This window comes from Eretmochelys imbricata, chromosome 6 (assembly GCF_965152235.1).
Source record: "Eretmochelys imbricata isolate rEreImb1 chromosome 6, rEreImb1.hap1, whole genome shotgun sequence".
NCBI lineage: Eukaryota > Metazoa > Chordata > Testudines > Cheloniidae > Eretmochelys > Eretmochelys imbricata.
Genome location: NC_135577.1, coordinates 121,790,522 through 121,807,395, shown reverse-complemented (window position 1 = coordinate 121,807,395; position 16,874 = coordinate 121,790,522). Strand labels below are relative to the sequence as shown.

General features: G+C 45.6%; 1 protein-coding gene across 7 annotated transcripts in view; it reads left to right on the top strand.

The window, feature by feature from the left end:
• Positions 1-16,874, top strand: part of KIAA0586 (KIAA0586 ortholog) — a 131,453-nt gene that overhangs the window by 62,519 nt on the left and 52,060 nt on the right. For all 7 annotated transcript variants that reach the window (XR_013346450.1, XM_077819546.1, XM_077819550.1 and 4 more), the window contains exons 19-22: positions 727-807; positions 14,048-14,241; positions 14,436-14,554; positions 15,252-15,436. Coding sequence is in view for 6 of the 7 variants with exons in the window: in XM_077819546.1 (XP_077675672.1) it covers positions 727-807; positions 14,048-14,241; positions 14,436-14,554; positions 15,252-15,436 (579 nt within the window). In the remaining variant the exon portion in view is untranslated. The remainder of the gene's footprint in view (positions 1-726; positions 808-14,047; positions 14,242-14,435; positions 14,555-15,251; positions 15,437-16,874) is intronic.

The following is a 16,874-nucleotide window of genomic DNA, read 5'->3' as shown; positions in this document are numbered from 1 at the left end:
TCAGTACACAGGCTGAACTATGTGAACTGAATGAGGCAACTGTTCAATATATCTTTTTTCCTTAACTGTTCAGCATGTGTGTGTCTGCTTCATTCACTGCACACCAACTAGCCTCCTCACTGCATGAGGTGATGTTCCTGCAGACCCCTGCCTCATTCACTACACAACTCATTCATCATTCCGCTGAACTCTCATTCTTATTCTGCCACTGAATGAGGCAGTGTTCTCCCCGTCCCCCATCACACCCCCTCCCCCCGCAAAAGAGCTTGTGATCATGTAATTAAAAACTAGTTTGTAATGATTATGCACAAGGAAGTAGAGTTAAGGTTGCTTTGGGGAACCTTAATTTAGGTATTGAGTGATTCACTTTGCAGTCATTTGTCCCTCTCTTGTGTATTTTAAAAAAAAAAGTTTGATAGTTATAACAATAATTTTGTCCTGAGATTCTGAAGCGGAGATATTCTATTAAATCCTACAGCCAAGTCCAAGGAGTGCTAGCATTCATTTTATTGAATTGCTTAATGGATACCATCCAGTCCTCTTCCTGGTCTATAGAGAAATCCCTCTAACTGTTAGGATAAAACATTTTTGCATGGTGGTTGTTTAAGATCTAATTAGTGTGCAACAAGATGGTCACTGTAGCTTGATCATATTCTCAGTATAAAGTTTTTCTACAGTTATACCTTTTAACTTCAGATGTGTATGTTTTTGTCTACCTTTTATAAGGGTCCAGAACAAACTCAGTATGAGGAGGAAGATATAAAGTTCCCAGGAACTAATTTTGTGGATGTTACTGATGTTATTCAGGTAATTACATCCCAAAGATGCCTTCAGTTCTGTTCTGTTCCTCAATATGAAATAAAGCATTAAAAATTGTACTTTATACAATATATGCATCTTGTTTAGTTTAGCTTTATCTGAGATTGAAAGGGGTAGTTTTAAATGGTTGGATGCCAAGTAATTTTGTTTTTAAATGACTAAAAACATTTGGTTGGGAGAAACAAGAAATGATAGGCCAGCTCTTTCTTACTGGTTTCAGAGTAGCAGCCGTGTTAGTCTGTATTCGCAAAAAGAAAAGGAGTACTTATGGCACCTTAAAGACTAACCAATTTATTTGAGCATAAGCTTTCGTGAGCTACAGCTCACTTCATCGGATGCATGAAGGAAGAGAGTTAACTTAATTTTAAGAACTGGGTTTTAATTGTACATGCCTAGACTCCTTAGAAATAAAGACATGCCGTCAAAGAACAGCACTTCAGAGTCAATAGTGGTACTAGAATTCGAGACCTACCTGTATGTGCACTTATTGGAGAATAGCAATGAAGTAAGTTAATATCAAGTATTCTGACAGAGCATAGATCATTTGGTGATGTTGCAGCCCTTGAAAATGAATTGCGTATATTGTGTTCTTATTACCAAATGGATTTTGGAAATAAAAGTAAGAAAAACTGTCAGTAATACCCTGTAAGTATACGAACATGCAAATAACCTTATTGACAGCCAGTCAGAGAGCTCCATTTGTGACCAGTATGATAAATTCACTTCAGAAATATATGTATTAAATGTACAGTATATCAAAGAATATGTTCCAGTCTTGTCAAAACTATGCAAATGACTCTTTAAAATAATGACCAGAACTTCTCTAAAAGAACTAATAAATCTACTTGGGCAGTTTTTTTCTATTTGCACAAAGGCTTATTCTTTAAAAACGAACAGGGAAACTACTTAAGAAATCAATTTAAGAAATAACAATAAAAAGAACCTAGCAGCATCTAAATTCTTTAAATGTTAATATGAGTTCTCCATTTTTCATATTTCTCCAGGATTGCTTTTATTTTTTGTTGTTGGCAATGGCCTGCATTTTAACCACAAAGCAAAATAGTGTTTCAATGGCAACACATGTTTGGCTCATGACCATATATATAGTGTTCTTAAAGACAAACATAATGTGGAGCCATAAAATCAGGTCTCCGGAGTGACAGAATTATTTAAGACCTCAAAAGCATCCTCTTTTATAGTAATAGCTTTGCTTTGAATGTGCATGGAGATATGTCCATAAAATGTTATGCAGGAAAACTGGCCTTTTTCCCCCATGAAAAGTACAATCTGTTAGAAGTTAAGAAGATAAGTATTTGTCAAAAAACTTCCTGTTTTTTCAATTTCATGTGGACAGGATTTTTTGGTACTTTGGTCCATGAGTTTTCTCTGAGTTCAGTACTTCTCTCTGATTTCTTGTGGTAGAAGATAGGTCCAGAAGATACTGAAGATGTTAAAATGCTAATTTTAGTTAGCTACTCTGTCACTGGATAATGCAGCAGTTCCCAAATTTTTGAAAGTTGAGTCCTCTTAGAGGAAGATGAAATCTGTTGTACCCCCATTGCTGTCCTGCCATGTCATGTTAAAGGCCTACCTGTGGTAATGTATAACCCTTCTGCATTTGCCCTCTTATCTCTTGGTGCAACTTGCACTTTGGGGAAATGCTAGGGTAGAACTTCAAGTTACACTCTTTCTTTTTCTTTATGCTTTGGAGGGCAGTGAAATAATTAACTCTGTTGACAATCAGTTAGCATCGGAGTTAGCACCCATTGAAATAAATGGGACAGTTCACACCCTAGAGCTGTTGTTTCAGGCTCTCATTTTGAAGGTTTCTCCTCAACAGTAATAGTTAGAGACTATGTACACAGAAGAGTTTTAACAGTGTTACCACTATAGCCATCCCATCCATGTGGACACTCGTATTCTGCAGTCTGGTGTCAACCCCAATTCTGATACATATGAGCTATTCCCTTCCTGTGTGTAGTTTTGAGGGACAGTTCAACACTGCAGTACGCAGCCAGATGTTGGCCACAAGTAGCATCTTACTAGATGTCCTTGGAAAAGAATCAAAGTACTCAGATTTCTCAGAGCAGTCAGACTGGTTAGACCTGAAGTCAGACCTGTCTTTCCTAAATGGGACTTACCACTGGCGCTGAAAGCACCCTTTTAAACCATTTACATGGATCCTCACCTTCCTACAGATCTATCAAAACCTATTTCTTGGTTGCTTTCACAACTTCTAGATGAGTCTTTAAGTTGGCAGCTTTATCTGTGCATAAATCTCATTAAGTCATTCATAATGACAAAGTGGTATGAAGGAACTCATAATCTTTCTCGTCAAAAGTGAACTCATCTTTTCGTGCCACATAGGGGACAGCATCCTGCAGAAAAGCTGTGGCATAATATGGATGCTTTTGGAGTACTAAAGAGATATATTGAGTGCACTGATTCAACGAGAAGATTGGCTTCCTTGTTCATCTCCTTTCATCCGAAGTAACAAGGGCTCCAGCTATCCAAATTATATCTGGCTAGATGGATCAGATTATGCATTGTCAAGGCATACAAGGCATCAGGTTGAACCTGTTTTGACAGAATCAAAATACGCTCCACAAGATCTACAGTGTCTTCAGGCACTTTCTGCCCATGTTCTTCCCCTGAGGAGATCTGCTGGGCAGCAACATGGTCCTTTATTAACCCTTTTATTAGACACTATAAGGTGGACTTTCTATCCTCTGCAGAAGCGTCCTTCAAAAGGAAGGTGCTGCACGCATTGATCCAGAAGTTGCTTTCCGTTTTGGCGATGGGAAAAGCCCTTCCTTCACTTCTTATTCTACTTCTTCATCCCTCCCTAGTCCTGTTCTCTCCTCCTACTTCCCACATGTGACAGTACTGTGGGAGACATAGGGTTATAGAATGGGAAATTTCTTATCTGATAATATCCTTTACAATAGTAGCAGCATCCACACTTCTTCTTTGAGTGATTGCTCATGTATTCCACAATAGGTGTGCGTGCTCACCACGTGCACCGGTGCCAGAAGTTTTTCCCCTAGCAGTACCTGTAGGGGGGAGCGCCCCCTGCAACCTCTGGAGTGGCACCTGCCTGGCGCGGTATAAGGGGAGCTGCGTACTCCCCCCACCCTGAGTTCCTTCTTGCCAGCAGTGAAGGTGCGTCGGAACTGCTCTACTCCAGCTTTGCTGCAGCTCGTCCCCAGAACCGTTCTTTTGTTCGTTCAGTGTTAGTACCTGTAATTAGTTAGTTTAATTAGTCAGTGAGCCCGTGCCGGGGCATGTCCCGCGCCCTGTGGTTTAAGTCATGCGGCTCTTGTAGGCTTTCTGTACCAAGAAGTGACCCAGACGCACAGTGTTTGCGCTGCTTGGGAGAAACCCATATCAGCGAAAGGTGCAAGATTTGCAAGTCGTTTAAGGCTCGGACCAAAAGAGAAAGGGACATTAGGCTCCGGGCCATCCTGATGGAGTCAGTGCTGACCCTGACCTCGGCACACTGCTCCAAACTGGTACCCGGCACCGCGGCATCGGTACGCGGCGAACCTCCGGTGCCATTGACCAGTCGGGGCACTCCAAGAGGGCCAGGAAGACCCTCTTTTCGCAGTGGCACAGACGGAAGTCTGGGACAGAGGCTAGGCCCGTGTCGGGCAGTCCTCGATCCCCACTGGGCCCCAGGCCTCTGACTCAGTGTAGTAGCCCAGCCCCTTCAGAACAGGCCTCTCCGGATGTCCGGATGCTGTCCACCCCTGAAGCTCTCCAGGCGGCATGGGACATTCTGTCCACGCCGGTGCCTGGAGCGCTGCCGATGTCGGCCCCGCACTCCAGAGGCAAGCCGCCACTGGGATCTCCGCAGTCGCCTCCGGCCCAGTACTGGTCTCGATCGAGAGAACGTTCCCCATGCCAATCACCCCCCAGCGATCGCTCAGGGCAGAGTCCAGGTGGATCGACCTCGGCGCCAACCAGACTGTCTGGCTTGGTTCCGTCCGGCTGGGACTCGCGGCACCACTCATCCTCAAGGAGCAAATATCAGCGGGAGCACAGCGGGCGTCGCCATCAGTCCTTGTCTCGGAGAGGGTACCGCAGTTGGTCGTGGCATGGTCGTCGACACCGTTCCCGCTCGGACTCCCACTCCAAGTCTCCGCCAAGACAATGCACCGTCGGGCGTCGATTGCCAGCTTTTCATTGTTGCGGGTCCGCCCATCGAGGCCATTCACGGAGCAGCTGTTACCGCTGGTATTGGTCCTCCATGTCGAGATCGCGGTCCCATGACTGTCGTAGATCCCGGCACTGCTGCTCCTCCTGGTCCAGAAACAGCAACAGATCTTACGCCAGCCATAGCCATTCATAGCTGTCCTTCGATGGGCCAGGCCAGCCAACCCGAACAACCAGCCCCGCTGGTGCCACAACAGGTGCAGTGGCACGGAGCATCATGGCCGGCCCAATGGTACCATTGGGCACCGTGGCCTCCGGCGCAGCCCACGGTGGGAACTCGCTCGGTGGCTGGAGCTTCGGAGGCACCATCAGCCTCCCTCTCCAGATCCCCAAGAAAGGAGGTGGTGGGACGTGCATCCTCGGCACCGTGCCCAGAGTCCAACCCGGAGGAGGCGATTGCGGCCCTGCCCCCCCCGTATCCTGCAGGAGGACTTCAGAGCCACCAAGAACTCTTAAAGAGGGTGGCAGCAAGCCTCCACCTCCAGGCAGAGGAGATGGAGGAGCCCTCAGATTCCCTGTTTAACGTGTTGTCCCCATCGGCACTGGATAGGGTGGCCTTGCCTCTCCATGAAGGGGTGGCTAAGATTTCAAATGCCCTGTGGCAAACAGCGGTCTCGTTGACTCCATCTCTAAAAAGGTGGAACGCAAGTACTTTGTACCCACTAAGGGGCGTGAGTATCTGTATACTCACCCGGTGCCCAACTCCCTGGTGGTCGAGTTGGTCAACCACAGGGAACGGCAGGGTCAGCCAGCCCCGACCCCAAAGAAAGACTCTCGGAGACTGGACTCTTTTGGAAGGAAAAATTTATTCATCTTGGAGCTTCCAGTTACGAGTGGCAAACCATCAGGCTCTCCTGGGCCAGTACGAATTCAATCTGTGGGGCTCCCTGCCCAAGTTTGAGGACTCCCTCCAGGAGCACAATAGGAAGGAGTTTCCAGGCGCTAGTGGAGGAAGGGGCAGCGGCTGATAGGGCATCCCTGCAGGCAGCCTTGGATGCTGCGGATACGGCCGCACGATCAATGGCCTCCGCGATGTCTGTGAAACGGGCGTCATGGCTCCTGCTCTCTGGGCTGTCCAGCGAGGCTCAGTATTCCATGCAGGATCTCCCGTTTGACGGGAAAGCTCTGTTTGCAGAGGAAACGGATACAAGGCTGCATGGCATGAAGGAATCCTACACAACCCTCCAGACTCTGGGCCTCTATGTTCCAGTTCTGGCAAAACCTAAGTTCAAGCCGCAGCAGACGCTGGCCCAGGCTGCCCTCCCGAAGTATGAGGCCAACCATAAGAAGCAGCAGGACTATAAGAGACGCCTTCAGAGGCAGTCTCGGCCTGCCCCCCAGCCTGGGTCCTCCAAGGGCAAGCAGGCGGGGAAAAGGCATTTTTGACGGGACGCTTGGGGGCACCTCATCAGGGATCCACCCCCAATAAAGCTTCCCTTCTCCAACCAGTTGTGTGCTTTCCTCCCAGAATGGTTGCCGCTAACCTCGGACTGATGGGTCCTCAACACCATCTCCCAGGGTTACACCCTCCAATTTACTTCCTCCCTGCCCAACCACCCCCCGCCCCGTCCCCCTTGGGGGATCCCTCGCACGAAGCTCTGCTCGAGCAGGAGGTGGGCCGGCTCCTAGGTCTAGGAGCGATAGAGGTGGTGCCTGAGGAGTTCACAGGCAAGGGGTATTACTCCCATTATTTCCTTATCCCGAAGGCCAAAGTGGGGCTCAGGCCCATCCTTGACCTCTGAGGTCTGAACATGGTGAAGCTCTAGTTCTGCAAGGTCTCCCTGGCCTTCATCATCCCCTCCCTGAATCCCGGGGACTGGTACACTGCCCTCTATCTACAGGACGCGTACTTCCACATCCACATATTCGAGGGGCACAGACCCTTCCTCTGTTTTGTGGTGGGACAGAATCACTAACAATTCACAGTCCTACTGTTTGGTCTGTCCACTGCCCCCAGGGTGTTTACAAAATGCATGTCGGTGGTAGCGGCCTACCTCAGACAGCGGGGGGTCCAGATATTTCCCTATCTGGACGATTGGCTTGTCAAGGGCACCTCCCGGTCGCAGGTGAGGGATCACGTGGTGCTCCTCGTGTCCACGTGCACCACCTTTGGCCTGTTGGTAAACAACACCAAGTCCACGTTAGTCCCAGTCCAATGCGTAGAGTTTATTGGGGTGCTCCTGGATGCAGTGTCGGCCACGGCCTCTCTCCCGCCAGGCAGATTCGAGACCCTGAAAGGTCTCATCGACTCAGTCACAAGGTTCCCAGTGACAACAGCCAGGGTTTGCCTACAACTCTTGGGTCACATGTCGGCGTGCACGTACGTGGTTCATTACGCCAGGGTCAGGATGAGGCTCCTCCAGCTCTGGTTGGCCTCGAAATTCTCCCAGGCCACAGACAGGAAGGACAAGGTCCTCACCATGCCGGACTCTGTGATCACCTGCTGATGGTGGTGGTCCGCCCCAAACAACATGCTCCAAGGGATCCCATTCAGGGGCAGGGCGCCATCATTGGAACCGGTGTCCGATGTGTCGGATCTGGGTTGGGGGGCTCATGTGGGGAACTTTCAGACCTAAGGCCTGTGGTTGGCTCAAGACCTGACCTTACATATAAACGTCAAGGAGCTCAGGGCATTGTGGCTGGTGTGTATGGCCTTCCGCTCGCACCTGGAGGGCAAGGTAGTCAGGGTCCTCACGGACAACACGGCCTCAGTGTTCTATATCAACAGGCAGGGCGGGGCTCGATCCTCTGACCTCTGCCATGAAGCCCTCAGGCTGTGGGACTTCTGTGTAGCCCACGACATCCACCTGAAGGCCTTCTACCTACCAGGTGCCCGGAACGAGAGGGCAGATGGCTTGAGCAAGGACTTTTCCTCGCAGCACGAGTGGTCCCTCCACCCGGAAGTGGCCCACCGACTCTTCCGAAGGTGGGGAACTCCCCAAATGGACCTGTTCACGACTCAGCAGAACCGGCGATGCCCCCAGTTCTGCTCCGGGGCGGGGTCTGGGGAAGGGCACTCTCTCCGATGCCTTTCTCTTATCCTGGTCAGCCCAGCTTCTCTACGCCTTTCCTCCGTTCCCTCTAATAAGCAGGGTCCTGGAGAAGATAAAGACGGACAAGGCCTGGGTCCTCCTGATTGTCCCGGTGTGGTCCAGGCAGTATTGGTACGGGACCCTCACGGGCCTGGCAGTAGCTCCGCAGTGGCTGTTGCTGCTCCACCCAGACCTGCTGTCTCAGGACCAGGGCTGCCTCCTCCACCCCAACCTGGCAGCTCTTCACCTCGCGGTGTGGCTGCTCAGTGGTTAGGTGGAGAGTAAAGGACGTGCTCAGAGCAGGTTCAGCACGTCCTCCTCGAAAGTAGACGGCCCTCCACTCGCCGCGCTTATTTGGCGAGGTGGTCCCGGTTTTCTAGGTGGGCGGCAGACCAGTGTGTCTCCCCGATGACCGCCCTGATCCAGCTTATCCTTGATTACCTCCTCCACCTGAGGGCCCAGGGCCTGATGCCCTCGTCAGTCAAGGTGCATCTGGCAGCCATGTCGGCCTTCCATCCACCGGTGCAAGGGTACACGGTATTTTCCCATGCTATGACTGGCCGATTCCTTAAGGGTTTGGACCATCTTTTTCCATATTCTAGACCCCTGGTCCCGCAGTGGGACCTAAACTTGGTGTTGGCTTGTCTCATGGGGCCCCCGTTTGAATCACTGGCCACTTGCTCCTGGTCTCACCTCTCATGGAAGGTGTCCTTCCTGGTTGCAGTCACGCTGGCCAGGCGAGTCTCGGAGCTCAGGACTCTGAGCCGCCGTACATGGTCTTTCAGAAAGACAAGGTCCAGCTCCGTTCACACCCCACATTCCTCCCAAAGGTGGTCTCCGCCTACCACGTGGACTTTTTTCTACCAGTCCTCTGCCCCAAGCCTCACACATCTAGTGAGGAGCGTCGTCTCCACACGCTCGACCTGAGGCGAGCTCTGGCTTTCTACCTCGAGCGGACCAAGCCATTCAGAAAGTCCTCGCAATTGTTCGTCGCCTCGGCTGCGCGCATGAGGGGCCAGCCAATTTCCACTCAGCGGCTTTCCAATTGGATCACTTTGTGCATCCATTCCTGTTATGAGCTGGCGGGTGTCCCCCCGCCACCCATTGTGAAGGCACACTCAACTCGGGCGCAGGCCTCGTCGGCTGCCTTTGTGGCCCACATCCAGGACATTTGTAGGGCCGCCACGTGGTCTTCAGTTCACACATTCACCTCGCACCGTGCGATCATCCCCCAAACCAGGGATGACGCCGGGTTCGGCAGGGCTGTTCTCCATCATGGGAACTTGTGAACTCCTACCCACCTCCAACAGATGTAGCTTGGAATCACCTATTGTGGAATACACATGAGCAATCACTCGAAGAAGAAAAGACACTACCTTTTCCGTAACTGGTGATCTTCGAGATGTGTTGCTCATGTCTATTCCACATCCCACCCTCTTTCCCCTCTGTCAGAGTTGTCTGGCAAGAAGGAACTGAGGGTGGGGAGAGCGCACAGCTCCCTTTATACCGCGCCAGGCAGGTGCCGCGCCAGGGGTTGCGGGGGGCACTCCCCCCTATGGGTAGTGCTAGGGGAAACACTTCCAGCACCGGTGCACGTGGCAAGCACGCACACCTATTGTGGAATAGACATAAGCAACACATCTCTAAGAACAACAGTTATGGAAAAGGTAACTCTCTTTTCTTCCTTCCCTGAATGGCTGCTTATTCAAAGGGCAAAATATAATTTTTGTACCTACAGTATGTGGGCCATTTAGCCTATTGTACATAGTTTACGAGTTGGCATTGAAGTTATTCTTACTAATCATATTCTACTTGTTTTTACGCAACTTTGGAATCAACGATCTGGTAACAAGCTGGAGCAGAGGGTGTGACCAGCAGAAATGTAGAAACAGGATGTTTCATTATTGTCAGAACATTCCCCTCCTTTTTCCTCTAAATGAAATTTTGGCAAAATCAACAAGATTTTGCAAAGGATTTTGGTATAGATGGAACTGCATTTTCCCATGAAAAATGGTTCCATCTACGTTTTTCTGACTAGTTGTACTCATCAGGATGAGTTTTTCAAAGAGGACATCTAATGCAGCCAAAGCCTACACCATGAAAGCCTTTGAAAATCAACAGTGTCAAAAAATAAATTCATGATTAAGTTATTGGAGAACTTTGATAAGAGACTATTAATATATTTTTCAATTATAAAACAAAATTCTCATATTTTACCTGATCATTTCTGCCATTTTTTATTTCTATAACATTATGTGAATATACTTTTGAGATCTAAATAGAGAGGGCCTCAACTTGATACTTTGAAAAGTAGAATGATTAATATTCCAACTAGATCTAAAATAACTTCTAATTTGTCATTTTTTTGGTTGGTTGTCATGATAGACATTTTCAAAGGTCCCTTAGGAGGTGAAATGCAGAATTAACTACATATCATTCAGGACAAGACTGGAAGAGATGACATATAAATAGGTTTAGTCTGTATAATTAAAGGCTGAACATAATTTTTGTATTTAATTTTCAGTGAAGATTATGTATTATCCCAAAATGAATATAATATATACTTCTCTGTTCAGATTGGTATACTAATACAAATATATTTTAAAATCTTATGTATATGATTTGGAAATGTAGAAAAACCGCTGAAGTTTTAGCCAGAAGCTATTAATTGCATTTGCATTGAGATTTATTGCATATACTTACTTTATTTAATCCAGATGTCTGCATTTTAAACACGTTAGAAAAGATTATATTAAATGGGAGACATCAAAGAAAATTTATAAGAGTTAATATAGTCAGTAGAAAGAACACGCATAATGAAACACGAGACAGAGGAATTTGTACGTTCACTTGTGAGAATGAATTATGGCTATGAATGCATATATCCCAACAGAACGAATTGCTTATCAACTCACAAGTCACCCAGAGTAATTTTAAGATGATATGGCACCTTTATTTGAGTTTAAATGTAATACATTATTTTTAAATGTTATAGAATAGTGCTATTTAATACATTATTTTTAAATCGTTATAGAATTTTTTGGGTAAGATTTCTATTTGGTGTAGTCCAAATGTGAATATCATGTTCATATGTCTGTTTTGTAAGTTATGCATTATTTAAGAAAATGCCTTTTTTAAAAACCAGAACGTTAAACCCCCCCCCCCCCACCCTCCCAAATCCACAGCAAAAATATTTTTTGCTCTAGTGCCCAGTATGGAGCTTTATTACCTTTTTCAAATTTAAAATATTTGAAAATTAGTGGAGCGGAAGACTGGGAGAGAAACTTTAATATCAGAGTGGAAGTGCTTGCTCCCTTTTCCCTCTTAGCCTGAGCTCTGGGACCCTTCACCTCAGAGATTACTAGACCAAGCCCTAGCCCAAGCCTGGAAGTCTACCCTGCAGTGAAACAGCCTTGCAGCCCAAGCCCCGCAAGCCCGAGTCAGCTCGCACCAGCTGTGGGTTTTTTGTTACAGTGTAGACATAACCTTACGGGTCAGTCCTTCAGGTCTTACTCATTTGAGTAATTCTTACTAGAGAGATAAGATGTACTAGAATATATTTTGTATTGGACCAACTTCTGTTGGTGAGAGAGACAAGCTTTCAAGCTTATACAGAGCTGTTCTTCAGGACTGGGAAACGTACTCAGGCGATGTCTACACTAAAGAGCTTACAGCAGCACAGCTGTACAAATGCAGCTGCACTGCTGTAAGTTCTCCCTTGTAGCCACTCTATGCTGACGGGAGAGAGCTCTCCCATTGATATAATTAAACCACCCCAAAGAGCGGCAGCAGCTATGTCAGCGGGAGTGCATCTCCCGCTGATACAGTGCTGTCCACACCGGCACTTCTGTTGGTGTAACTTTTGTCGCTCAGGGGGTGTTTTTTTCACACCCCTGAGTGACATAAGTTATACCGAAAAACGTGCTAGTGTAGACGTAGCCTCAGAATGTCACAGCTAAATTCAAGGTGGAACAGATCATTTAGCATAAATAGCATAAATAGCACATATTTCAAGGGGCCATTCACGGTGAAGTGACCCATTAACACCCCTCCAGTGATAGGGAGGAAAGGAGCAGGGTGAGCAGCTGGGGGTCTTGTTAGTAGGTTATAGATTGTTGTAATAAGCCATAAATCCAGTATCTCTGTTCAGTCCATGATTTTTAGTGTCTAGCAAAGCTGTGAATTAAAGCTCCCAGGCTCATCTTTTGAAAATGTTGTGCAGGTTTCCTTTGAGATTGAGGGCTGAGAGGTAAGATATAGGCCACGTCTACGCTACCCGCCGGATCAGTGGGTAGTGATCGATCTATTGGGTATCGATTTATCTTGTCTAGTGTAGACGCGATAAATCGATCCCCGATCGCTCTGCCGTCGACTCTGGAACTCCACCACTGCAAGAGGCGGAAGCGGAGTCGACGGGGGAGCAGTGGCCATCATTCCCGCGCCGCGAGGACACGAAGTTAGTGATTCTAAGTCGATCTAAGATACGTCAACTTCAGCTACGCTATCTTAGATCGATCCCCACCCCCCAGTGTAGACCAGGCCATAGAGTGATCACTTTGTGAAAAGTGTTCACCCCTTTGTGATTCTTACTATTTGGATAAGTAAAAAATTTTATATGCTAAACAAAGGTTGCAGGATCTGGTCCTTCTTGGTGCCTCTGTTAAGTGTTACAGTGTGGTGTGATATTGTGATTGGCCATGGTTACGTGTAGAGGCTTGTGGAAAAAAACAAACAAAAAACAAAAGGGGTGGAGGGTCAGAAAATTAAGCTTTTTAGTCTTACATTTCATTGCTTAGAAATCCCTTCTAACTCTTCAGCAAATAAATGTAGTGAAAAAAATAAATGTGCGTATCGAAATTACCATTAAGCTTCCAAGGTAACGACACAGCTGTTAGAGCTATAGTTTACCTGCTGTGCTCAGTAAATTCACATTTTGGTCCATATCTTCACAGCCAGATGGTACTGAAACTTATTTTAAATTAAAGTGTACATTCTGCAGAAAATAGATATCCATGGAAGGATTGCAAATCTGTGCCATGGGACAGCATTTCTGAGATGCATATTACAAGTGACTTCAGTTATAATTGCAGTGTTGCTGAAGCCATATTGATCCCGTAATGTTAGAGAGACAAGGTGGCTAAGGTAATATCTTTTATTGGACCTACTTCCGTCGGTGAAAAAGGCAAGCTTTCAAGCTTACAAAGAGCTCTTCACACCCTAATAACAATTATGTGGGTGAAACCAGACAATCTCTATGCTCTCAAGAGAACTCACACAGAAAAGCGATAAAAGAGAAAAACACCGTATCACCCATGGGTGAAGACTTTTCACAAAATGATCACTTCATATCTGACCTCACACAACACCTTCAGAAGACAAACACAAGAAATTAAAATTAATATCTCTTTTAGACACTAAAAATCATGGACTTAATAAAGACATTGGATTTATGGGTCATTACAACAATCTGTAACCCATTAATTCTCCTTTTATCCTATGACTGTAGAGCTGTGAACTGCCCGCTTCATCTTGATTAGCCTCTTGCAACATGCATTTACTCCTTGTCTGTTCCACCTTGTGTTTAGCTGTGACACTCTGAGTACCTTTCCCAGACCTAAAGAAGAGCTCTGTGTAATCTCAAAAGCTTGTCTCTTTCACCAACAGAAGTTGGTCCAATAAAAGATACTACCTCACCCACCCTTTCTTCAGTTACAATGTTGCAAGTACATTTCCTCGGTGTTGCAGTTATCCTTCATCTTCCTGCCTCATGTACCACAGGCAGGAGAGCCAAATCCTGTTTTATGTAATAACTTCTGTACCACTATAACTGCACAGATTTATGGGTTGTTAGGCTTGAAATATTATATATTAACTGCAAAATGGTAAAAGGAAAGCGTGTGCATACTATGTTATAACACAACTGTAGCTATTTTCTAAAGCAAAAATGCTGAAGGTTGTCTCTTTGTTTTTATTGTAACTAGGATCAGGAGGAGGAGGATGGAATCCCAGAATTGTCTGAACCAATCCTGGAATTTAATAGACGAACTGAAGTTGTTTCTCCAAAATATAACGGCCCTCCATTTCCCCCAACTGCTCCTGCTTTTCAACAGCCATCTGATATTCTGGATGAAATCATTGAAAGGAGGGAAACTTTAGAAAATAGGTTGATTAGCTGGTGAGTTTCCTGTCAGGGGGAAGGTAATAAAATAGCAGCTGTAAACGTAGTGGGAAGAAATACATAATCAACGCAAGTATTTTTTTAAAACTATTTCCCTTTGTCTTATTAAGTTTTCCCCATATATTGAGAGTGCTGTAAATTTGGCTGTCTCAGAGCCTGCTGGTAGAAATATAAAAGTTTTGTTTTGTCAGGGTGGAACAAGAAGTAATGGCACGAATTATTAGCGAGATGTACCCTGTCCAGAAGGAAAGAATGCCCAGTGTGGATACATCAGACAGCGAAGAGAGTGAGGCCGTAACCTCTGACATTGGTAAGTAGGAATTGTAGTTGGGCTCAGTTGCTTTCCAGCCTGAAAGCAGATGGGACCAAAGGCTATCCATCTCAAATTTGGGCTAAAAGATATTTTAACAGCTTGGTTAGGGAGTTTTAACTGGCTACCACCGTAAGATGTGTTAAACTTACAAAACTGATAAACTAATGCACAGAAAAGATGTGTGTTTGTGCACATGTGAAGGTGAAGAAAGGGGTCATCAGGGCAATACAAGCAAATTACCCTGGTTAATTGATAAAGAACATTCCACAAATGGGCCAGCTTTGGAAACCAAATTCTGGTAAACCTCCTTCCATGCAAATCAAAGTGCAGCTGCGCATTGTACTTTTGCTAGGCTACAAGGGTGGCTGTCTTTATCTCTCTTGTGAAGAAATGGCATATCAGATAAATGCCTGCCTTATAAACATACACAAGAGAGAGACATAGGGACTCCCACAGTCTCACCTCAGCCCTTACACTGACTCCCTCTGTGGCCTTGGACAAGTCATCTGCCTCGGTTTCCCCATCTGTAAAATAGGAATAATACTTCTTCACAAGAGTGCTTGAGAGTTCATTAATGTATGTAAAGTTCTTTGAAGATGCAAATTGCTAAGCATATTGTTATATCTTTGCAGTATAATATATTGCATATCAAGAAGTAAAATTTGAATTTAGGTTTTGTGTGTTTTCTTTTTAGTTGAGGCAGCAGGTGGTGGAGGATTTCAGCTCTTTGTCAGCGCTGGTGTGCCAGTGAACTCAGAAATGATTAATCATTTTGTAAACGAAGCTCTTACTGAGACTATTGCCGTGATGCTGGGTGAGCGGGAAGCTCAGAAAGCAGTTCCTGCTGCAAATGTTCTTCAAAGCACAGCAGTCTTGCCAGTAAGAGTGAATTTTTTTATTATTATTTCTGGTTGTAGTTATGAGTGTGTTCGGATTTATTTTTTTAATCCGAGATTTTGGTTATGTGCAATCTGAAGACATTGAAAAGCGATTCTGAATCAGAACAAGCATGTTGTGGCTTCTTGGTTACAGTAAGTCCCAATATGTCCCAGTAAGTAACAAGATTTAAACCAATTTCACTTTTCAAAACTTGAGTTCTTTTGCAGTTTGCTACATTTATTTTTTAGAATGCTGTGCACATAAAGTTGGTCTCTGAAGGACGGGAATAGTAATATTGGATTTCATGTTGTTGGATAATAGCTATGCTCTTTCCAGTACAAGGTTGCAAGATTGATAGACATTTTAGCTCAAGTGTCTTGTTATATTTGATCCTGTGCACTAGAAGGCATTCTTTAATATCTGTAAAGATAAGTAGTCTTCATGCATCTTCAGTCGTGGGTTTCATTCTCAGGCATGAGATTCAGAACCTGACTATAGAGCTAAAAGAATTTAGATAATTTATTTGTACTTTTCCCCTCATTGTTAGGTTGATTCTCCTTGACTGTGTTTTGCATTACAGTAGTCTTCAGCAAATGTTCAAACAGTTAAATTTACCTTTTAACATGGAAGAATTTTCTCCTTCCTTTAATAATCAAATGACCACTGCCTGTTATCAGCCTAGGGCAGAATTTTTAAAATATTTTTGATAATGAGAAGATTCTAAGATATAATCCAGAGTTCTGTGTTGGGTAAGATCTTCAATTTGATTTTTGTAGGGACCTACATGGACAATCTATTACATAAAGGTTTAATGAAAATGGGCCAGATTCTTGGATCCACTTTGTCCCCTTTGTGCCTCTCTGGTATCACAAGTGGCCGTATTCTTGCTGTAGCTGGCCAGCTGAGTATTCCCTTTTCATAGGTGAGCTCTCCAGTGGCATAAAGCTGATAGAGGTGGCAGAGCTGCCTCCTTTACTAGTGAGCCCTTCGCCTCCAGTGTAGGTGGAGGAGGCAGTTGGAATATGGCAGAGTAGAGTAGAGCTCTGCCATATTTGATTATCCATTTGTGTAAGGGAGTTTACTGAGTGTGCCTTACAGCAGTTGTGTAAGTTAGAGCTGCTCCTCAACAATTCTTGACTTATATTGGGGGCAGGCAACACAGGATTGAGAAGTTGCAACCAGCTTCCTGATCCCTTCTTGTGTGTGGTGGAGATTCCGGTCCCAGTATGTCACATAATATCAAATCAGAATGTCTAAAAAGAGAATCAGAGAGACAAGGTGCCTGAGGTAGTATCTTTTATTGGACCAACTTCTGTTGGTGAAAGAGAGAAGCTTTCAAGCTGCACAGAGCTCTTCTCCAGGTCTTCTGACGGGAAGAAAAGCTCTGTGTAATCTCTGACGCTGCTCTATCTGTCTCTCTCTCCCCAACAGCAGTTGG